The 23,154-nt window shown below is 49.3% G+C and overlaps 1 protein-coding gene across 4 annotated transcripts in view; it reads left to right on the top strand.

The window, feature by feature from the left end:
- Positions 1-2,504: 2,504 nt before the first annotated feature.
- The window catches only part of Casp10 (caspase 10), a 23,090-nt gene continuing 2,440 nt past the window's right edge, over positions 2,505-23,154 (top strand). Inside the window, exons 1-7 of one of the 4 annotated variants that reach the window (XM_023712396.1) lie at positions 2,507-2,916; positions 4,893-5,246; positions 6,272-6,365; positions 11,650-11,785; positions 14,608-14,717; positions 21,511-21,619; positions 22,133-22,625. In XM_023712396.1, the coding sequence (XP_023568164.1) occupies positions 4,900-5,246; positions 6,272-6,365; positions 11,650-11,785; positions 14,608-14,717; positions 21,511-21,619; positions 22,133-22,625 (1,289 nt within the window). In that variant the 5' untranslated portion in view covers positions 2,507-2,916; positions 4,893-4,899. Of the gene's footprint in view, positions 2,917-4,790; positions 5,247-6,271; positions 6,366-11,649; positions 11,786-14,607; positions 14,718-21,510; positions 21,620-22,132; positions 22,626-23,154 lie in introns of all 4 variants that reach the window. The other 3 variants (XM_023712398.1, XM_023712395.1, XM_023712399.1) reach the window with 3 other exon arrangements.

Below are 23,154 nucleotides of genomic sequence, written 5' to 3'. Positions count from 1 at the left end.
CCTGCCTCAGCCTCCCCGTATAGCTGTGCGCCCAGCTACCACATGTCAGCTTGATGCCAGAGTACATCTTAAATCATACATAATTTCCAAATAAACACAATGACCACTTTATAATTCTGCCTAATGTGAGACTCCTATCAAGTCTCAACAGCTCTAGCATTTCTAAAAAATTCAAGTGCAGCTTTTCTGAGTCTCAAGGCAAATTGTTAACTGTAAGTCTGTGAAAAAAAAATTTTACTCCCAACACAAAAATGGCAGAGTGAACAGTCCTTTTCCAAAAAGGAGGAATGGGGACTTGAAAAGAATTAGACCAAAGCATGACTGCAACCCAGTTGGATAAGCATGAAGGCTTGTTGCTGGATGTCAAGGAACTGGAAAACACTGGAAGTGTTGCGTTTCCAGGGGTGTAGGCGGTCCTGCCCCAGCGGCCATGCGAGTTGCAGCCCTCACGGACTGCTTGGGCTGGCTCTGGCTGCTGCCTGTGGCTTTCCACAACAGGTGTTCCCTATTCTTGGCATCCCCAACCTGCCGGGGTCTCCACTGCATTTTTGCTTCATTCCTACAGCTGCAGGCATCCACCTCCCAGATCACATTGCCGGTCCTCCAGGCCTTCCCTTGGACTCTGGGTGGAAGCCTCCCTGATACCACAGCTCTTGCATTCTGCACGCCCAGAACGGGCACCATATGGATGGTGCCAAGGTCTGCACTCGCAGGAACAGTAGCCAGGTCCCATTGGTTCATGGATATAGAGGCTTCTGGGTGCCTGAATGACTGAGTATGGTGAAATAAGTCCTGGCAAATCAATTCCTTACAAGGGACCAAGAGATTTTATTCTCAAGTGAAAGTTTTACACTTTTTTCTTTGATCCTGCAGTGCCTGAGATCTTGCTGATTTCTGAAATGCCCTTAAGATACGTGTTTTAGTTCATTGCTGAGACAAAACACCCAACACCCAAAGTTAAAGAGGGAAATGTTTGTTTAACTCACCTGCCTGCTTAGGCAAGCACAGGGAACAAGGTTCAATCTCCAGCACCACATGCCACATTGGCCCAGCCCCAGGGCATGCTGAGTGGGCTACTGAAACTGGGCGTGGTGGTGCACCCCTATAATCCCAGCACTGGGGAGACTGAGACAGGAGGTAGGAGTCCAGGCTGCATAGCGAGTTCCTGTACCAACTAAATAAAAGATAAAAAGTTTTAAAAATCTAGTATATATGCAACTAATGTATTCATTTATCTTTTAATTCATATGTTTTGTACAAGGTCTCATTACACAGCTCGGACTTGTAGGGATCCTCCTGTTTTCAGCCTCCCCAGTGCTGGGATTACAGGCGCAGGCCACCATGCCCAGTCTTGGTGGCCAGCTCAGCGTGCCTGGGGGCCGGGTCAGTGTGGTATGTGGTGCTGGGGATTGAACCCCAGTACCTGTGCTTGCTTAAGCAGGCGCTTAGTCCACTGAGCTATCTCGCTGGCCCTTCCAATGTATTTATTTTATTTTTATTTATATTTTGGCAGAACCAGGGATTGAACTCAGGCTCTTGGGCTTGCCAGGCAAGCGCTTATTCTACTGAGCCATCTCCCCAGCCCCCAAGTGTATTTATTTTAAAACGCAAATGGCATTCTATTATAATACTGTTTGCTTTCTTTTTACTCATGTGATCCTATCTATGTCCACATGTCTTTGACATTGAAATTATTCACATTTTTTCCCTTTTTAAACAATGGTGCAAAACCCATCATTTCTTTCTCTTTTTTTTTTTTTTTTTGAGACAGGGTATCACTTTGTAGTGCAGGTTGGCCTTGAACTTGTGCTGATCCTCCTGTGTCAGCCCCCGAGTGCTGACATTACAGATGTGTGTCACCATGCTGGGTGTGTATCTTGACCTTTTAAAAATGTTAACTCACAATATAACACACTACGGTAAGAAGTACCATCACTACGCTACGGTAAGAAGTACCATCACTGTAGGGGGCGGCGGCACCAAGTAGACGCCTGCTGTGGTGTCTTGTCGTCTTGTCAAGCACAGAGACGTGGAGTAGAGACGGCACCACCCGCTGCCACAGCCGTGTGCTCTGCTGTCCCAGTTGGCACCGAGTGCCAGGGGCTAACCAGCCAAGACTTCTGTGCTGCAGACTCTACGTGTCAAAAGCAGGGCTCACAGTAGTAGCATTTTCTTAGAAGCCTGTACAGATGAGCAAACAAGTAAATGTACAAATCATGTCTGTCACCAGGTTGGTGCAGTACAGCTGTCTGGGAATGTTTTGTCATTTGCTGGTGTTGTCGTGGTCTTTTTCCTGCCAGCCTGACTACCCCAGGGTGGACAGCAGCGATGGGTGGGTCACCTGGGGCGGCGCCCCAAGTGGCCTCAGTCTTCCCCCATCCCTTATTTGGCTTTTCACTATTTTATTTGCCCATGGGCTTAATTAAAATGTTTATGTGCACAGAAGCAAACCTAGGAAGGTGCCTGCTGTTATGGCGCGCTCTGCTTCTGTCTCACAGCCTGAGAGAGCTGAGGAAGTAAACTGACCCTTTCCTTTTGGGGGGCTGAGGGCCAAGGGCAGAGCTGGGTCCTCCCAAGCCTCTGATGTACACCAGTCACTCCTGAGCTCCACATGAGAAACATGTACCTCTCTGCCCTTAGGGGACGCTGCTTGCCAGGGATCTTTATGTCTAGGAAAGGGGGAAGGCAGACAGCTGCAGTGACCTCAGCAGGAAGCTAGGATCAAGTGACCCAGCCCAGAGTTCCAGTTTCCAGTTTTTCACCAGAGTGGCAAGTTGGGAGCTCTCTTCCCGCGCAAATGGGAGTGTCCTGGGATCCTGAGACCAGCAAAGGACTCTGACTTGAAGTTTCTTTTCCTTCAAGAACTTTTCCTGAAAGAAACTACCGCCACTAGGGACCAGTGGCGCCTGAGGGAAGGTACGTGCACAGCCCCCACAGCCCCACCTGTTCTCAGCTGAGGCCAATTACTCCTTCACTGCCTGCCATTGAACCATGCAGAACGCTTCCTGTCAGTCTCGGCAAGGGTTCTGCAGGGTTCTTTTGCGGTGCCAAAGAAAATGAAAGTTAAAAACCAGGAAGGCTCCACACGGCCTTTTACCCCAGTTCACAGCACTTTGAGGGCAAGGTGAGGGGATAGCATGTACTCAGGAATTTGGGAACCATCCCATCTGAAAAATGAGAGAAAGAAAAGCTGCCAGACACCAAGGTTTGGCAGATTTATCCAACTGGAGATCAGAATCTTCTAGAAACCCCAAAGAGAGTGATGTTTAAGATGGAGGGTGTTGACAGAGCCCAAACACTGGACGTGGGGCTGCAGAGCGGATCTTGGGACGGGAGCGCGTCAGTAGGGCAGCTTCGCTTCTGTTTCTGCCTTTCCTTCCCTACCTCCCCTCCCCTCCCCTTCCTGTCTTCTTCCTCTGAGATGGGCTCTCGCTGTCGTCCCTGGGTTGTCTCCTGCACACCTGGGATCCTCTCACCTCTGGTTCCCCGTGCTGGCCGAGCGCCCCTGGGCCTGGCCGCTTCCTCCGTCTAACACCAAGTCCTAGGTCCTTACTGCACAAAACTGAAGACACTCGGAGGGGATCACAGAAGAGGGCTTGTAGTGCCTATCATTGTATCGCTATTATTTAAGCTGCTTTGCTATTATTTAAGCTTTTTTCCTTCCTCAAGAAAATATCTTCTTATTTTTCCAATCAGTCATGGCCTTAAAAAACAATATGGGGGGGCCAGGGAGGTGGCTCCGTGGAATAAGCGCTTCCCTGGCAAGGGCAAGGGCCTGAGTTCAACCCCCGGTTCAAAAAAAAAAAAAGAAAGAAAGAAAAGAAAAGAAAAGAAAAGAAACAACAATATAGACCTAGCTTCTTGAGCAGGCCGCTTCTCTGATTAGGATGGAATCCAGTACAGGGTACCACGGTTTATAAACAGTGGAGACATTAGCTCATGAAATTCGTGACTCTCGAGGCTGACTTGATTCCTCCTTTGGTCTGGAGTCCAGGGTTGTGGCCTCCGTCCCTGTGAGATAAGGCCCAGCCACGGCCTGGAGGTAAAGGGCGCTCACTCATCCACGTTGGTACTGTGCTCAGTAGTTCCTTCTGAAGTCGTTTGCGCAGCTTCACGTGTAGGAGACCACACGTTTTTCTGCCACTGGGTGGAAACGAGTGTGGGGCACCCCAGGGCAGAGAGCTGGCACTATGTCCTCTTCTCCTGCCTTTCCACTGGGAGCGTCAGGGTAAACTGAGTGATTGGCGTTTTCAGGTGCAGGCGCAGCAGAGAAACAGGCGGAAGGAAAAGGGGAAAGGGGCTTTATTTTCTTTGAGGGCACGGGAGAGAACATGGGGAAGGAGACGAGGAATTCTCTGGATTGGAACAAAGGGGGGCTGAGGCTTTTATGGCCTTTTTCCAGGGGTGGAGTTTGGAGGGGTGTTTAGTTATATCTGAGGGAGCTGACTGGGGGATTCCCTGAGGCAGTGGGAAGGATGAATGAAAACTGTACCTTGGGGTGAGCTGGAAAAGAAGGGGGAGGTGGTCTAGGCAAGATGGGCCTTTGTTTGAAGGGCTTCAGCCACATTGGATGACCATCAAGATGATTTCAGCAGTTCACACTGGGGCCAAAATGTCACTGAGCCCCAGCAAAAACTCCTGCAATCTCCAAGGTGACTTGCAAAGGTTGGGCTGCAACTTTCTGGGCCACTGGATTTTTCTTTTTGGTGGAATCAGGGATTGAACTCAGGCCCTTGTGCTGGGCCATTGGATTTTGCAATGGGGTTACAGTGACTGTTACTCATTTCTAGGAAACCATGAAGCTCAGAGCCGTGCTGAGGGAGGGCTTGGGAACTCTAGAGCTGTGAGTCACTGCTCCGAGCACCGGCCCCACCTCTGTCTCCTGCTCTCAGGCTGGCCATGGCCTCAAGTGGAGGAAGTCGGGGCTCCAGCTCCGATGAAGACAGTAGTATGAATTTCCGGGAGACGCTTCTGCGCATAGACGCAAGCCTGGGGGCCCAGGACGTGGAGGGCCTGAAATTCCTCTGCATGGACAAGGTCTTCGAGAAGAGGCTGGAGCGCTGCAGCTCGGCCTCAGATCTGTTTCACCTTCTCCTGAGGGAGGCGCTGCTCAGTGAGAAAGACCCCTTCTTCCTGGCCGAGCTCCTGTACAGCATCAAGCAGCACTCGCTTCTGCGGCACCTTGGGTACACGCGCGAGAGGGTGGAGCAGTGCCTGCCCGCGCGCCGGAGGCTGTCGCTGTTCAGGTGTGGAGCGGTCTTTTTGATCTATGGTGCATTCTGGCCTTTTGCTTTGAAAGGAAGCTAGAACTAAGCCCCTTTTCTTCCCTGCCTCTTTGGAGGAACAGCCCGGAGACTCTTGGTCAGGAGGCCCCTCAGTGGCGCCTGCTGGAGGGCTGAGCGGTCGGGTGTCAGCAGCAGAGCCCAGACCCAGGCATGGTGGCTGCAGCCCCTGTGTTCCGCTTCGCGTTCCTGAATGCTCTCCCTGTCTCCGTGTTGGACTGCCCTTCCTCCGGGAAGACAGCCTCTTCCCTCTCCAGGGCCTGTAGAAGGGCTAGTGAATACTTGGAGTCCCATACGCAAAGAGAAAGAGGCTGTTTCTGGGGACGGGCGCAGCGTTGTTCGCCACTGCCCAGCCACTGTTCTGATACAGCTTTGGGTGGCAATGCAGAGAAGTAAAATGTAACAGGAATTCTGCCCAAGCAGCTACACTGTGGGTAGCAGGTTCTGGTGGGCCACACTCAGCCACAGTATTTGGTGGTCCCCGATCTGTGTCCTCAGCAGAGAACCATGTTAAGAGGTATTTTGTGGTCTTGGCATTCAATTTGGCACCAGGGTGAATTCCAGGAGTCCTCAGGTCTGGCCCTGGATGGATGAGGGATGCCTGGCACTCGAGGTGCTGGTGCGGGGGGGGGGGTGAGGGACAGGACGCTTTCCCTGGGCATGGACAGGCGTGGCTGGAGAGCTGGCAGTGGGTGCCCTTGCCATGCCCTGTGTGGGAGCCCCAGCTTCTAGACTGGATCAGGAGGGGGCAGCGCACAGGGCTCGCGCTGTAGGCCTTCCTAGCGTAGAACAGGGCTAGAGCAGGGCACGGGGCCGGCTAAGTTAGCTGCAACAGGCCACTGGCCGAGGAGCTCGGTATTCATTTTGAATCTGTAAGGTGAGGTTCGTGATTATCCACTTGTAGTGGAGCCTCTGGATGTCAGCAATAGTTGTGGAAGCCCCGATTGGCTGCATGGAGAGTTCATTGTCGTTTTGGGTGTGTGTCTTAGGAGCCTGCTCTACGAACTGTCAGAAGCCATTGATGCAGAGGCGCTAAAGGGCATGACCTTTCTTCTGTACGACCACATTCCCAAAACCCAGATGGTGAGTGGGCAGAAGAGGGCTCCGCAGGGCGGCCTCTCTGTGATGGTTGGAGCGACTGGGGTCATGTTTGTGGGGTGTGGGGGCACGCAGACTCTGGCCTTGGTTCTGCTACCGACCTTGTAGTGTGGGCAGGTGATCAAATATTTCTGAGTCTGTTTTCTCCTGTGCCTGCTTGTGGACAAGAGCCGCTTCCTCCTTTCACCACTGCAGGAGGGAAGTGCCTCAGAAGGTGCTGGCAGGGCTGTGTCCGCACTGCCACTCGGGAGGAAACACTCATGGCGAGGCTGTGAGTACAGCGGGTTGTGTGTTCAACACCAGCTTCTCTGAATCTGTACAGGGGTCTAGGTGCCTATGTCAGGTGTACAGGGGTCTAGGTGCATATGTCAGGTGACAGCAGTGTCTCCACTGAGGGTTTCTGTGAGGATCTAGACACAGTTTATATATAAATCTTTAATTTTTTTCCTTACCCAGTTTTCAAGATAATTAACAGGTTTCTTGTCATTCTCTCAATATGACTGATTATGAATGTATGTATAAAGTTGAATTTGTGAAGGCAAATACACCTGAGGGGTTTTAGTCATTATAGCTATTGTCTTATTGCACTTTAACCACCCCCCAGGTTTGAGCCCAAGGCGTTTGCTCTGAGCCACATCCCTAGCCCTTTTTATTTTGGGGGACAGTGTTTCTCTAAGTTGCTGAATTGCTTGAACTTGTAGCCCTCCTGCCTCAGCCTCCCAGAGTGCTGGGCTTATTAGCACACTCCACAAACTACACTTTTTGGAACTGGTGGGGGCCTCTTAGGTTGGTAACTGTCATTTTGATGTGACACTGGCAGTTTTTGAAAACTTTTTTGCTGTCTGGCAAAGCTGTTTCAGTTTCATTTTGTAAGCTTTTTGTTCAGCCCTAGATTCCATCCCTTCTTGAAAAAGCCCTGGTTTTGTTTAATGAAAAATGTTATTCTGGGGATCACAAACGAGGTGCTGGAGATGTGCTGGCCTCTGGTCTGATCACAGCATCGATCCTAGATCTGACGGAGGTAGGAAGTGTGTTTTAATATATGTGTTTGTTTTCATGTCACCCCTTGAGTTAATACTTTTATCTTCAGTTTCAACTCAAGTGTGCTAGGCTTTCATTTCATCTCTGCTGTATTATACTTGCATCCCCTTTTCTCCACACGAAGAGTCCTGGTGCTCGTCACAGGGAGTGACAGAAACAGAATGTCGTGTAGCCTTGCTTTCTCTCACATTCCACCTACCACAGCCTCACAATGTTGATACTGAGTCCCCCGGAATGATTATTCGTCACAGCTGGGAAGCTAGTTTGCATATCATACCCGTTCTCTCCATATGTGTTCAGGATTGAAGTGTACATTTGCAGAGAACACAGCCATGACATGCTGAGGAGTGATCAAAAAATATGCTGAATGCTTAAATGTTTTTAAAAATGCAGTAAGAGTCACGTTACCAAAAGCCCCTCCTAAAATCCTTCCCCTCACTTCAAACACACTTGTCCCTTTACTTTGTTTCTGTCACTTTCTGAAGCAGCTCTGGAGTCCTCTCTCCTGAGTTCTTTAGTTGTGCTGCTGAGCATGTCCTGCATCGACTCACAGCGCTTCCCTTTCACGGTCGTTTTGACCTTGGGGAGAACCAGAAGTTGCACCGTGTCAGATCCAGCGAATCTGGATGAGGTGGGTGAGGACACACTGTAAGATTATTTAGTTTTTATTTTCATTACTTCATGATAGGTAGTATTCAGAACCCTCAGGAAACGACTACTTCTCAGAGATGTTTTCCAGGTGTAGCTGGCTTTTGGGATTTGAATCTGGTGTAAGATCCTACCTCTTCAGTTTATTGGGGATGAGAAGTTGCTGCCTAGTTGGCCCCTGGCTCTTTGTTTGTTTGCTTTTCGCCCTGGCAGTGGCCTATAGTATTGTTTATGATCCTCAAGCTCAGCCTTGAATACCAGAGGAACAACTGACTGGAGCAATTATGTCATCTTGGCTAAAGTAGTGCAATCAGCAATGTACTACAGTCAGCATCGAACAGCTTAGAAGATGACCAACTGTGGTGCTATTAATTTTCTACCATGAACTATATTTGTAGTTATCTAACAAAAATTAAAACCCAGGATTTTGCATAGTAATTGCACCCACAATATGGTGATCTTACCCTCAGAGTAGAAAGTTTAAAAGGGATTAGGAGGGCTGGGGAGATAGCTCAGTAGAATAAGTGCTTGCCTGGCAAGTGCAAGGGCCTGAGTTCAATCCCTGGTTCTGCCAATAAAAGAAAGAAAAAGAAAAAGAAACACAAAAAGACAATCAATCAATCAATCAACTTTCAATCAATAAAAAAGCAAGTAACAGCATGGGCCCCTGCATAGTTCCTAAGGGGAGATCATTAAAAAAAAATTAAAGGGGTTAGGGAGAAAACAAATAGAGAAAAAGAAGAAGAGAAGAGATTAGAAGGATGGAGGAAAACAAAGGATTACAAGAACTCTGGGAAACTGGTGAAGAAGATAAGAGAGAAAGAATAAAGAAATAAAAGCAATAACAATAGAACAACAACAACCAAACTAGAAAGTATTCACACTAATATAAAAAGAATAAACAGTCAAGAAAAAAGTTCATGTGAGAGCACGCCTCTGCTTTCACTGGCAGAGCTGGCGGACAGAGCCCAAGTCCAAGTTGACTGATCACAGCAAGCCAGCCATAGCTTTCTTGCAGTGGAAAAATAAGTAAAATTTGAAAAAGAAAGAAAAAGAAGATGAGAGACAAGTAGTTAATCCAATTAAAGAAATAAAGTTAAGGGGGCTGGCGAGATAGCTCAGCAGAACAAAGCTTCTGCTCAGGCAAGTGCAAGGACCATGGTGATCCTGGCGCAACATGCTGCACCAGCCCCACCCCAGGGCGGGCTGAGCCGGCCAGAGTCTGGGCATGGTGGCGCCCGCCTGTAATCCCAGTGCTGGGGAGGCTGAAAGCAGGAGGATCACCATGAGTCCGAGCTGCGTAGTGAGACCCTGCAACAACCAAATACATTAAAAGGAAGAAAGAAAATTAATAAAATCAGGTAAAAACAACAACAGCAACAACAAAAAGTTCTAAGAAAAATCAGAAAAAACAAAGAACAAAGATCTAGAGCGCCCTTCTCCCAACAGAGAAAGGAGTTCTGAATATTTCTCTGTGCTTTTAATAAGTGACTTCTTTTCAAGACCTCAGTATTGGAATCCACCAGATGTGAGGGAGACATAAGGGGTCACAAGTAGGATCTATTTTGTTTCTACACACTGTGTGTGTGTGTGTGTGTGTGTGTGAGAGAGAGAGAGAGAGAGAGAGAGAGAGAGAGAGAGAGAGAGAATGCTGAGAACTGCCTGCTTACCTGCTGGATACACTCGAGCAATGGCGTGGTGTCTGCCGCAGGGCTCTATTCATCTCAGCAGCTGCTAGTGTTTGTGCTCCTCGCTGTGCCCCCAGCCACTGCTTTCTCTGTCTAGTCTTACAGCCTATGAAATTGCTCCCCCTACCCTAGCTCCAGAAAGCCCCTCTGTCCACACACCCAAGGATGTGGCAACCGTCCAAGCTGAGCTGTTCCCCTGTTCGTGTGGCAGATAGAGAAAGCAGACAGAGCGCTGAGGTCTGCGCTGGAAGTGGGAGTGAGGAGGGGGAGCAGCCTTCTGGGCTCGGTGCCAGCACTTTCAGACTCAGCCCCTCAGAGAACTACAGCGACCAGCTTAGCTTCTCAACACAGAGACCTGGACACCTGTGTCCTCGCCCGAGCTCACCACTGGTGAGCCTTCTCCTGGGTCTTTCACTGGCCTCAGTCCTCTCCGTGGCTGTCTCTTGTGACCATCTCCCCCTAGTCATTGCAGGAGGGTGATATCAGAGACATTAAAGTGTAGTTGTTCTGCGAATTCTGATTCCTGAAACAGCTTAGTCTTAACCAATAAGACCCCTTTCCAGGTGGCTCCTAGTTATATCATTACTTAGAACCGCTACTCACTGAAAAGATTATGCCCCCTTCTACCTCCATATGTAAGTCAGTCTTAAAATAAAATAGTCTAGGGCTGGAGAGATGGCTCAGTGGTCTAAAGCACATACTTGGAACAAGCTTGGCAAAGCACAGGGACTGCAGTTCGATCCCCCAGCACCACATGCCAGCCAGCCCCGCCCCCTGGTGGGCTGAGCTGGACACACATACACACACACACACACACAATAAATGTAAAAATAAATTAAATAAACAAAATCTTAAAAAAAAATAAAAAAATAAAATAGTCTAAAAATAGGTGATGTGTGATACCCCCTGGAAATGTCATACGCTTTTAACAAAAATTACCAAAATGTAAACTTATTTTAAAACATTTTCCCCTCATTTCTTTGAGTTTTGCCAGTTCCTTAATCAGTTATGTCACATAAAGGAATCAGTTAGGAGCAGGGACACTCAGTATTTAACAAGACAGACTTCGACACGGGAGCCAGCTCTGCACTGAACAGCTTCGTGATGGTGGGTAAATTAATGAACCTCTCTATGTGTCAGTTGTTGTTGTTAGTATTAGTATTGTCTTATCGAGTCAGGGTTTCACTGTGCAGCTCAGGCTGGCCTTCAACTCATTTTGTAGCCCAGGCTGGCCTCAAACTTGCATCCATCCTCCTGTCTTAGCCTTCCAAGTGCTGGGATTACAGGTGTGTGCCACCATTGTCAACCCAGTTATTTATTAAAAATGAGGATTACAACATTTCTTTTTCCCTCCTCCTCTTCCTTTTCTTTGGAGTTTACTGAGGATTGAACTCAGGCCTTTCACACTAGCTACACTCAGCCTTTTTTATTCTTACATGTTTTACTTTGAGACAGGCTCTCACTGTGTTTTTTTTTTTTTTCCTGTGGTACCGGGGATTGAACTCAGGATCCTGTGCTTGCCAGGCAGGCGCTTATTCTACTGAGCCATCTCCCTGGCTCCACTTGCTGAGCTTTCAAGTTCCCAGGATGAGTTTGCACATGTGGTCCTCCTCCCTGAGCCTCCTCGTGCACAGGAATTACAGGCACACGCTTCTGTGCCTGGCTCGTTGGCTTGTTTTGAGGTTACTGCGCAGTGAGCGCTGCGCCTGGAGTGAGAGCTGCGCGGGGCAGGCTCTGTTGTCAGTTCCCAACCTTCCCCAGCACGGTTGAGCCCTGGAGGGCACACACTGTGTGTATCACTGCAGAGCCTGGTGCTTGAGGCCAGCTGCAGGCTTAGCACACAGCAGCTACTCAGGAGGCAAGTGGCTGTGACTGTGCTAATTCTCTTGCAGACTTCTCTAAGTCTACTGGTGTGTCTAGAGAAGCAGACTCTAATAGCCGAAGACGATCTGACGTTACTGGAGCAGGTCTTTAAAGAGGTTACACCCCACCTTGTGAAAAGGATAGAGAACTACAGAAGAGAGAAGGGTAAGTCGCCTGTGCATGCGCCAGACCACAGGAACTCTGAGAGCAGGTGCTCAGTGTGATGTTTGATGCCATTCTCTTAGGAAAGCCAGGAGTACCCCTGTTTCCCCTTCAGGGTGTTGTGCTGGCTGCACACTGGCCAGGCAGGCTTTGCCAGTTGCAGGTGGGGCAGGTAGAGAGCCACTGTCCCTCTGGAGAGGCTGTTCTAGTGGGACAAGGTTAGTTCCAGATGAATGTGTTTTTCTGATTTTTGTTATCTTTTTCAAGACAGGGTCTCACTATATACTTCAGGCTGGCCTTGAACTCTCAGCTATCCTGTCTCAGCCTCCCAAGTATTGGGATTATAGGGGTGAATCACCACACATGATGCTTCTGTTCTTTATATGGAAAATTGTTTTGAATGAAATAAACTTAAGGAGCAATGGAATGAAGAGTGGGCTCTGTAGAACTAGGAGGGCAGTACTCTACTAATGAGTGGTACAGTGCCCTTTGCTTAGCCTGTTTGTGCCTCACTTTTTCCATCTGTGAAATGGGCATAATGATATGTCTACCTCAGAGGTTTTGGAGGCAATTGAAGGAGATAATCCCTATAAAATGCATATTTGGTATGAAGGGAACACTTGACCCATGCTGCCATCAGGACTGTGCTGGCCAGAGAAGGAAGTCACAAAGGTTTTCCTTTTCTGGAAATCACCATGAGAGCATTCTTCTTTTGTGTGTGTTATAAAAGAGTTTCTGGGATGCTGCACAGAGACAGAGGCACAGAGAAGCCACTCGACGGCCTCCCTCATGTCAAGAAGCTAGATATTTGTGTGTTTCTGAATCCATTTCTTTGTTGTTAAATAAATAAGCACTATTGTAAAACCTCATGAGTATGTTCCAGAAGCTTTGTTGCCACCCGTAATTTGGTTGGTGAGTCAGGTTAGAGCGCAAAACTCCTTGGTTAGACGCAAACCTAAGAGGAAGCCCGAGAACTCAGAGAGGGCGAAGTGAGTTGAGGAGCAGAGTGTGCTGCTGTTAAATTGGTCAATCTCAAACAGTAGCTTAAATAATGAATGAGTGGATAACTTGTGAAAGTTATGCCACAGGAGAAGTTCTTACCACCCCACTGTCAAGTGGAAATAAAAGCAGGAAACTGAATCTAAAGGCCGTGTGGCTCTGCACAGGACCTCACAGGGTGAGCTTTTCTCCGGGCCAGTCTTTTTGCTGCTCAGCAGTGGCCGCAGAGCCGGGCTTGCCGGCTCCTGTGGGCTTCGCCTGGGTGAGTCGTGGCCTGAGGAGCTCTTGCTGGCGCCGAGCCTCCTCTGTGTGAGCTCCCGGTGTCAGCCTGGCTGCACTTTGCCCTCCAGGCCCAAGTGTGTGGGCCTAATCCTGCCTCTAGGCTGAAGGCTGTCGAGGCCTGGCAGGAAAGAAGCTGTGCTGAGTCCTAGCTTTTCTGTACCTGTCGTCCAAAGTCCACGTCCACTGGCTGGGACATGAGCTTTGTTAGGGTCCCCGCCCAGCTTGTGTTTTACAGTCCTTTCTTATTTTGTTGTGGCTCTGGAGAGCAGCACACTGTGCAAGTGCTCTGCCCCTGAGCTGCATCCCGGCCGGCTTAGTTTTCTTGAGCCTTGTGGCTTGCTTTAGTGTTTTTAGTGTATTATTCAGGCAGTCTACCTAATTACAACAAAATCAAATGGAAACTCAAGTAACAAGAACCACAGAGTGTGTAGAAGGTGGCAGCCTAGGGGCCAGGGAGATGGCTCAGTAGAATAAGTGCTTCCCTGGCAAGCGCAAGGGCCTGAGTTCAATCCCTGGTTCTGCCAAAAAAAAAAAAAAAAAAAAGCAGGAGGCAGCCTTTCTCTTCCTCCACTACCAACCCATCTTCCAGATGTGACCATCAGCACAGGTTGGCCTCCAACTGGGGTGATCCTCCTTCCTCAGCCCTCAGTCTCCCAACTGCTGGGCCTACAGGCATGCTCCACCGTGCCTGGCTATAATGTATATTTAAACCCTGCTAATCATATTTTATAACTTTCTCTTTTCTCCATCTACTACAGTTGATGTTCTTCCTGAATATGGTTCACCTACAGTCAGCTCATCCTTATTAGTGGTTTAAAGACATGTACTTTATGATGTGACATTCAGTTACCACTTTTTTTTTTTTTTTAGTTACCACTTTTGAAGAGGCTTTTTTCTTTCTCTCTCTCTCTCTCTCTCTCTCTCTCTCTCTCTCTCTCTCTTTTTTTTTTTTGTACATGTTGCTATTGTAGTTTGGGTCCTGATGATAATTTTCTGGCTTTATTTTATTTATTTATTTTCATTTTATGTATTTGGTACAGGGTCTCACTACGCAGCTCGTACTCGTAGTGATCCTCCTGCTTTCAGCCTCCCTAGCACTAGGATTATAGGCTTGGACTTGGCCGCCGGCTCTGTGCACCCCGAGGGTGGGGCAGGCACGGCATGTAGGACCAGGGATTGAACCCTGGTGTTCAGTCTGCTGAGCTATCTCCCTGGTCCCTGATAATAATTTTCAAAGTAATGTTTTGGGGACTTTTATTTGGTTATTATCTGGTATACTAACTAAGCACCGTAATCCTGAAACAGTAGTTGGTAAGGTGTATTGTGATTTTAAGGGATGCATAGAATTGTAAGCACAATGAGAATACAGAACAGCATGTAACAATAGCAGAGCATTTATACCTTTGCCTTCTCTGGAGTGTGTGTGCAGGCATTCCTGAGCGAAACTGTGGGCATGTACACGCCTCTGGTTACTTCTGCGCAGCTTTAGAACATTGCTGTAAGCCAGAGTGATCTTGTTTTCCTGTCTGTGACTTTGTTTTCAGCTGCCCAGGAAGCGACACCTCCTACAGACAGGGAAGTGAAGTCCTTGAATCAAGGAGAGGAAGAAGTGTTTTCCCAGTCAGAGATTAAGCAGTTCATTCAGGCTTTACCGGTAGGTCCAGTAGTACCCTGGTCAACGCCCGTTGCTGGCTGTACCTTCCACCCGCAGTCTCCAAAAGAGAAAGCTGAGGGAGGGGCGGGGGAGGGAAGGACAGAGACAGAGGTTGCCCTGGGCCACCTCAGATGTGCGCTGAGATAAGCTGGGCTTGGTGAGCAAGTGAGCTACAGGGCTGCCAGCGCTCTGCTGTCCGGGCAAGGGCAAGGGCGCAGAGCACGCAGCTGGTCCACCTGGAAGGTGGGGACAGGCTCCTGGCCTCGGGGATGCCCATGGCCTCGGGGAGCCTGGCGGGGACTTGCTGCCCCGGCCACTGCTGGGAGCTGGGCCGGGGTCCTTCCCTTGCACCTGCCCCTCTCCCGTGTACTTAGGCAGCTCTGGTTTGCCAAAATCTGAATGAAGTGGTTTTGGTTTTATAAATTTTTTAAATTTTAATTTTGTTTAAATTGTGATAAAATACGTATAACAAAATTTATCATTTTAACCTTTTTTTGTGGCAAAATGCACCCAACACACAAAGTTTACCATCTTAACCATTTAAAACATTTAATTATGATAAAACACACTTTACACAAAGTTTACCAACATCTCCAGAGCTTTTTCATCTTCCTACCGGAAACTTTGTACTCATTAAAAACTGCTACCCTTCCGCCTTCCCTGTAGCCACTGCTCTGGGTTCTGCTCGGAGCTCTGACTTCCAGAGCCCAGGACCATGGAGCGTGACATCCCCCAGGGCATACGTGGCCATGGTCCACCGCCGGGTCGCACCCAGCCCAGAGTTGGTGTCTTGTACCTGGCTTGCTTCGCTTGGCCTGAAATCTCCCAGGCTTGTACGTTTTGTAGCGCGCTCCAGAACTTCGTTCTCCTTTAGGCTGAATGATGTTCTATGCTGTCGTGAAGAATTCTGCGAGGGACACGGGCATAAGGTGTCTCTGTGAGACTGCTTTCATCCTCCTGGGTCAGCAGAAGGCAGATGCTGGATTTTCGTGTGCCAAGGCACAGAGCTCTGCAGCAGCAGCTCCGTCTTCCATTTCTGCCGCCGTGCGTGGGGTCAGAGCACGCCTCACCGGCCGTGGTTGTTCTCGGGTGTGGGTTGTGCCCGTCCTCGTGGGTGCGAGGCAGAGTCCCGCTGCAGCCTTGGTCTACCTCGCCGTGTGACCGCGGTTTGCGTGTCTGCATGTGTGTCTGGCCATGTGTGAATCTGCTCTGGAGACATGTTCCCTGAGGCCTTCTCACTGGGTTATTGGTAGCAGTTTTATTTTTTATTCCTAAAAAATTCTGTTCTACTTTCTTTATTATTTTCATATTTTTATAGTTAGAATACTAAAACTTGGAAATAATTTCAATCTTCTAGAAAATTTGAGAGAAAGTGAATAATTCAAGGAATGCTAAAAGCTGCTTGCACCACTCGGTGCCTACTGGTGCTCACGCGTGTTTTGTGATCTCTGACCCTGACCCTGTCTCTCTCCACACACATGCACTTACTTCTGAACTAAAGCTGGTGCCCTGTGTCAGTCCTTTTACCCCGCACACGCCACTGTGTATTTCTTAGGAACACAGACCTCGTTTTGCTGACTGGTGCAGTCATCAATGCCGAAAAGTTAATTAATGTAATGCTTTTTATCAAGTTGGTGGGCCAGATTCCAGGGCTGCCTGTTGGCACAATAACGTCCTTGGCAGTGTTTTAGCTTTCGTACACAGCTCAATCCAGGGCCTCAGTAAGACGACACAGTGCTGAGGTCCGTCACTGTTTCCCTTTAGTCTCCTTTCATTGTTTTGGGCTTTTCTTTTCATTGCTTTTCAGACTTGCTTAAATCTTGAATAATCCACAACTTTTCCTTCCCCCTGTCTCTTCTTTAGGGGTAAAGATGAAGTAGGATTATTCAAAGCTGGCTTTGAGGAGGTGGAGAGGTCCACTGGCCTTAGGTCGCCATCATCTTCTTATGACGTGGAGCTCTGGAAGAATGCAGTTGTTCTTTCCACCTTTCATTTAAAAACACAGTTTTCCTTATTTCTGCTGTCTGTTTGCCCTTGATTAGATCCAGTGTACACATTCGGTCCCAGGAGCGACGTGGAGCCTTTTTCTGGGGCTCACATTTAGAGGAACGTGAAGGCCTTGGCCCTCTGCAGGTGTTGGTGTTGGTCATTTAGCCGAGATGCCTGACTTCTGCGCAGTGAGGTTCATTTCTCCACAGTCGCCCATGAATCATTTGTTCCAGGACCCCCCAAGCTTACTCCAGTGTGTGTGTGCTGACATCCCCTGTGCAGAGGGGGGTCAGCCCTCAGACGATGCAAGTTGCACTTGCATCGCCCACGCAGTTCAAATCACCTCTGGATTACTTACCATGCCTGAGTGTAAATTCTACGTAAATGTTACGTTGTATTGCGAAAATAATGACTGAGAAGTGTCCACATTCAGTACGGATGCAGTTTCTTTTTGAATATTTTTCCATCTTAGTTGGTTGAACCTGCAGAGGTGGAGTGACCTTTTTTCCATACAGTTAATGGGCAGGTGCTCGGGAACATTTTCAAACGTTGTAAATATGCTCTACGTGAAGACCCCCTAGGGTGAGCACCCTCTGGTGATTTATGGACCTGCAGTCTAGGGTTTAGTATGTTGGCTGCAAAGCCCTGCAGTCCTGATGCTGATGTTCTGTCCACACGCACAGTTTTACATTCTATAGACGTTCTTCATTCAATGACCTACCTGTTAATGACCAAGTTTGGACTTTGACCCAGGTGCACTATTTGGACTTATGCCCACCTTTCTTTGCTACAGTTCTGTAGATGGGAATGTACAGGTGTCCAGAAGGCTGCAGCTCAGGCCCTGGAGACCTGGACAGGACACCCTGTGCTGAGCCCCCTGGACTGAGTCCCCTGGACTGACCTTAGTCACAGTTACGACCTGTGCCCCAGGAACAAGGGAAGGGCTTGCTGGGTTCTCTACAAATTGACTGGGAGGAAGAGAAGAGAAGTTTCATGCTGTGTTTTCCTGTTGCTATCATGTCATCATCGCAGATAGCCTCTTGAGGGTTCCCTGTCTCTCTAGTGATTCTGCTACACAGGACGTGAGGCATTTAGAGGCACCCTGGCACGCTGTGAGATGCTCCTCTGGCCCCACAGGCTCAGCCAAGCCCGTCCCTGGGCTATGGGTGGATTTCTGCCCTGTTCAAGCTAGGTCTCTGGATCTTTCCTCCTCCCCCTCTCCTTTTCTTCTTGCTGTCTCCCCAGCTTCTCTAGATCCTGTGGTGGGTCAGTGCTGATGTAACCTAGCCAGTCTTCTACCAGGAATTCTTTTTTTTTTTCAGTTAATTCATGTGACCTAAACTCCTCAGCCCTTCCTTCCCCAGCAGCACAATCCCCAACTCAGACAAAGGAAAGAATGACATTTAGACGGCAGCATCTCCTATCCCAGGTAGTGCTTCAGTGCATGCCTTGGGAGCACGTCCGGAGAAACCAATGCTCCAGAGTAAGATTAAACATAAAATCCTTAGCGAGGCATCTGAGTGCCTGGAGGAAGGCACTCGAGGCTCTGAGCGCCTCTCTCCCGAGGTTGCACAGCCACAGAGGGTGCACCAACCGCAGTGCCACAGCGATGCCGAGAGCGCTTGCTTGACACGTAAGGCCAGGCCCTCGTGACTTGGGGGCCCAAGTGTCTGCATGGGCCCGGCTCTTCTTCTCTGGGGCTCTCTCTGCTCTTCCCACCTCATTCCATGGCAGTCAAGCGTGTGCCCTCTGGCTAGGGAGGTGATGCTGCTGCTGTTACTTTCAAGCTTGCGTGTTCTTTAGGCTATTTCTGGGAAAGGAAAGTTTCTTTCTCTTTTTTTTTTTTTTTTTTTTTTTCAATCGACAGAACTACTTTGTTTGCTGGCATGAGGGTGCATCTGTAATCCCAGCACTCAGGAGGCAGAGCAGGAGGATTGTTGTGAGCTGGAGACCAGCCTGGGTTACCAAGTCAGCTCAAGGTCAGGCTGAACTGTATAGTGAGACCCTGTCTCAGAAGACAAAAAACAAAACAGTACAAACCAAGACCACTTTGTTTCCGCTCGGATCGAGGATGTACATGTTTTCAGGTCACTCCAGTTCACAGGCTGGGTGTGGTGACAGACGCCTCTGGAGGCTGAGGCGGGTGGGAGGGCTGCCAGGAGTTTGAGGTCAGCTTGGCCTACATAGTGAGTTCAAGGGCAAGCTTGAACCACACAGTGAATCCTGTTTCAAAAACAAACACAAGGGGGCTGCCCCTTAGCTCAGTTCTTTAAGTGGCTGCTTCAACAAAGCAGTCAGGCTCAGGTTGCTGTGGTTAGATCCGCACAACTTGAGCCAGCCAAACCTGCCCTGAAGGCATTTGGAGAAAAAAAAAATCCTTGTACCATTAGGGGCTGGGGAGTTGGCTCAGTGGAATAAGCCCTTCCCTGGCAAGCGCAAGGGCCTGAGTTCAATCCCCAGTTCTGAAACAAATAAACAAACAAACAAACACAGAAATGAAGTATTTTATTTGCACAGGGGCTCTACTGAAGCCAGCTCAGCCGATTTATAATTGCATGCTATTTACAATTGCCTTAAAATGATTCCACAGTTAAAAATTTCCACTATGATTTATTTTATGCTTCTATTCATATATAAAGTTATAAAAGCAATGTCTCAGTTTCTAGAGGATTGAGATCACTCCAGAATCCTGCCATCTAAATATGTACATTCTTTGATGTCTCAATGTCTCAGTTTCTAGAGGATTGAGATCACTCCAGAGTCCTGCCATCTAAATATGTACATTCTTTGATGTCTCATAGATACATCTTGTAGATATTAGCTAATATTTTTGTTGTCTTGGTAAATCTTTGTTTAACCTTTTTTCTCATTTCTAATCTGAAAGGGAAGATGTTTGTATGTATACTTTGACTTTGCCAATTTTAAACATATATAGTTTGTTTTTTAACTCTGGAAATTGAGATTCTCCAATAAAACCGGGTTTGCTGTCTTTTAATGAGGACCTGGCATCTACTTTGGAATTAATCCATTCATTCCCAACCAGAGCCAGGATATACAGGACTGTCACTGGGAGTGGATCCTACAGGAAAAGCATGGCTGACTTTCATGCAAAAGGTGCTTCTCCTCTGGCCTGGGCTCTACTGCCATGGATCAGCTTAGGGTTCTTTTACTCAGTTCAGATCAAAATCCTCAATTGGCATGGTTCATGTTAGTTTTCTGAAGGTGAATGCCAGTGGCTGCCTTCCTTCCTATCAGAGACTCTTGGCTTTTGGTGCCATAGCCCTGGAGTTATGGCCCTCAGTGTTTTAGCTCTTAGTTTTACAGGCTTCCATAGCTGCCAGTGCCCCCATACCCTATCAGAGGCTCAGGCTCAGAGTCCTTCCAGCCTCCTTGGGCTCTGGGCCCTGTTCTGGGTCTTGGCCATGGCCCCCACCAAAGTACAGCTCCACTTCTGCTGGCCTCCGCCACCATGGCCAAGCACCTCTGCACAGCCCTTGGTGTCTCTGCCTGCAGAACTGTTCCTCACCGGGATGTTGTAGGCTCCTTTAGCGCAGCCTACTCAGCCCTCTCCACCTGAGTGAGGTAAGGGGCATGAGTACGTGCCAGGATTTTTTCAGTGAGGCTTCCTGGACATGTGTTGCAGCTCAGCTGGTGGTCTGACCTTGATAGGGTGACACAGTGGGATGGTCAGCAGGTGAACTCGTTTGGAGACTTTAGGGGTTGGGCCAGTGCTAGGGCTGCCTGAGGCATGCAGAGTGGAGTGGTCACTCTGGGATAAACCCATGTTCAAGCCTGCTGTGGTCCAGGCCAGTGTCCCCTCAGACACCTCAGCCATGGCTCTGGTGACAGCTTCTCGAACAGAAGTTGGGGAGATGCTCAGTTTGGTGGGCAGTTCTGCTCCCAGGAACACAACAGGGCTGGAGTCACAGCTTCACCATTTCCAGGAGACCCCGGGGGCTACCCTGCTGCCCCTGACCCCTTGGAGTTTTGGGACTTGGGGGCATCAGCAGGGGCCTGTGTGTCTCCCTACAGTCCTCCAGCAGCCAATCAGAAGTGGCAGGGCTTGGCAGCTGGGACGGGAAGGCTTGGTCAGCCTTTGGGACAGGGAAGGGGCGGGCCTCATTTTGGCCTCATAAGGGCTTGAGTCTTGGACACTGAAGTCTGACATAGGTCGGCAGCAATCTGAGTGCAGAGTACTCAGAAGCACTCAGCTTTAGAAACTGCATGGCTTGGTTACTTCTAGTGGCTCATGGTTTGTTTCTTATGTCTGAACCTGGCGCCGAGTCATGCTAAGCATGTGCATTTTCACTGAGCTACACCTCTTGCCCCGAGGAGTGCAGACCACAGTATGATTCCAGCCACTTGAGAGGCTGAAGCTAAAGCACTGCAAGTTGGAGACTAGCCTGGCAGCTTAGTGACCTTGTCTTAGAAAAAAGAAGTCAAAAAGGGCTAGGTGAGCCAGGTGTGGTGGCACATGCCTGTAATCCCAACACTCAGGATGCTGAGGCAGGAGGATCCTTGTGAGTTTGAGAGCAGCCTGGGCTACAAAGTGAGCTCAAGGCCAACCTGAGCTGCATAGTAAGATCCTGCCTCAAAAAGACAAAAAAAAAAAAAAAAAAGGTGTGGTGGGGGCACTGGGCTGTGATTTAGTGGTAGCAGCCTGCATTGGATGTCCTGGGTTCAATCCCCAGTACAGAGGGTTGGGAGTGACTTACTTTAGTGGGCCCACTGGGGTAGTTAGTTAGAAGCAGCTACTGCCCTAAATGAAGAGCCCTACTAAGGGTCTTGTCTGTCCCACGTTGAGGAGGCAGACATGTACAGGATGAACCGGAAGCACAGAGGGCTCTGCGTCATCATCAACAACTACTACTTCAAGGGCCTGTCCGAGCGAATGGGGACGCACACGGATGCCGGTGAGTGGAAGGGAGCGTCGCAGGCGTGTTGGGGGCCGAGAGCCCCTTTCAGTCTCACATATCCTTTCTGTAACTTTATCTCCTAATGTGTGAGGGCCATGTCATGAATGTTTCAGGGCCTTGTGTGTGTCCTTGAGGGGACACCAGTGTGCCTAGTGACCAGAGACCCTGACTGTTCACAACGCTGTGGCTGGGGGCCATGCTGACTGTCCCTGGACAGCAGGGCTTGGGCTCTGGTCCTGCTCTCTGGTTTTGGGGCCCTGGGACGTCAGGGCCTTGGCTCCTTTATCTGTGAAATGGGCTGAAACACAGACACACTGATGACTTCTGGGACTGCTGTGATGCTACTTTGGCTTTACAAGAGGGCAGGTTACTTGTGGGGCTGTATTGTGAAGGTAGAAAGTTCAAAGCTGTAGGCTGCTGGTGGTGCAGTTTTCCTGCCCGTCAGGACCAATCCCAGCCTGCACTGACTGCTTCCCTCTGGGTCCCTGTCCTGCCCCCGCCTCCCCTTAGAGTCCCTGAAGTGTGTGTTCCAGTGGCTCGGCTTCGCCGTGCACATGCACCATGACGTGACTGGAGAAGGCATGCGGAGGATTCTGAGGGAGCAGAAGAGCCACCCGAGCCACGCAGACGCGGACTGCTTTGTGTTCTGCTTGCTGACCCACGGGGGGCCTGGGGGTGTCTACACCACAGACAAAGTCTTCATGCCTCTCCGGGAGATCACGTCTCACTTCACAGCCCAGCAGTGCCAGGGGCTGGCTCACAAGCCGAAGCTCTTTTTCATCCAGGCCTGTCAAGGTGAAGCGGTGCACCCTTCTGTGCTCGTTGAAGCGGATGCTGTGAATCCTGAGTGTGTGCCCCCTTCCCTTCAGGGTAGTATTCCGGATGAGGCAGATTTCCTGCTGGGTCTGGCTACTGTCCCTGGCTATGTGTCCTTTCGGCACAAGGAGGAGGGCAGCTGGTATATTCAGTCTCTGTGCAGTCATCTGAAGAGCCTGGTCCCAAGGTAGGAGGCTTTTTTTTTTTTTTTTTTTTTTTTTTCCCCGAGTAGTAGAAATTGGACTCGGGACCTTGAGCTTGCCAGGCAGGTGCTGCACTACTGCGCCGTATCCCTGGCCCCAAGCTAGGAGTTTCGAGTTGCTCATCCACGTACCTGTTTATCCATCCCCCACCAACCCATCACCCCACTCATCCACTATCCTTCCATCCACCTGACCATCCACCCCTCCACTATCTGTCCACCCACCTACCCACCATCCATCCCCCCACCCATCCCCCTCCCCCACTCATCCACTATCCATCCATCCACCTGACCATCCACCCCTCCACTATCTGTCCACCCACCTACCCACCATCCATCTCCCCACCCATCCCCCCACCCATACATTATCCATCCATTCATACATCTATCCATCCAATCTGTGTTGGGCACCAGCACAGCCCACCATCCATCTCCCTACCCATCCCCCCACCCATACATTATCCATCCATTCATACATCTATCCATCCAATCTGTGTTGGGCACCAGCACAGAC

Source organism: Octodon degus, unplaced genomic scaffold (genome assembly GCF_000260255.1).
Source record: "Octodon degus isolate 3935 unplaced genomic scaffold, OctDeg1.0 scaffold00025, whole genome shotgun sequence".
In the NCBI taxonomy this organism is placed as follows: domain Eukaryota; kingdom Metazoa; phylum Chordata; class Mammalia; order Rodentia; family Octodontidae; genus Octodon; species Octodon degus.
The sequence above is the reverse complement of the archived record's forward strand: the minus strand, read 5'-3'. Positions and strand labels throughout refer to the sequence as shown.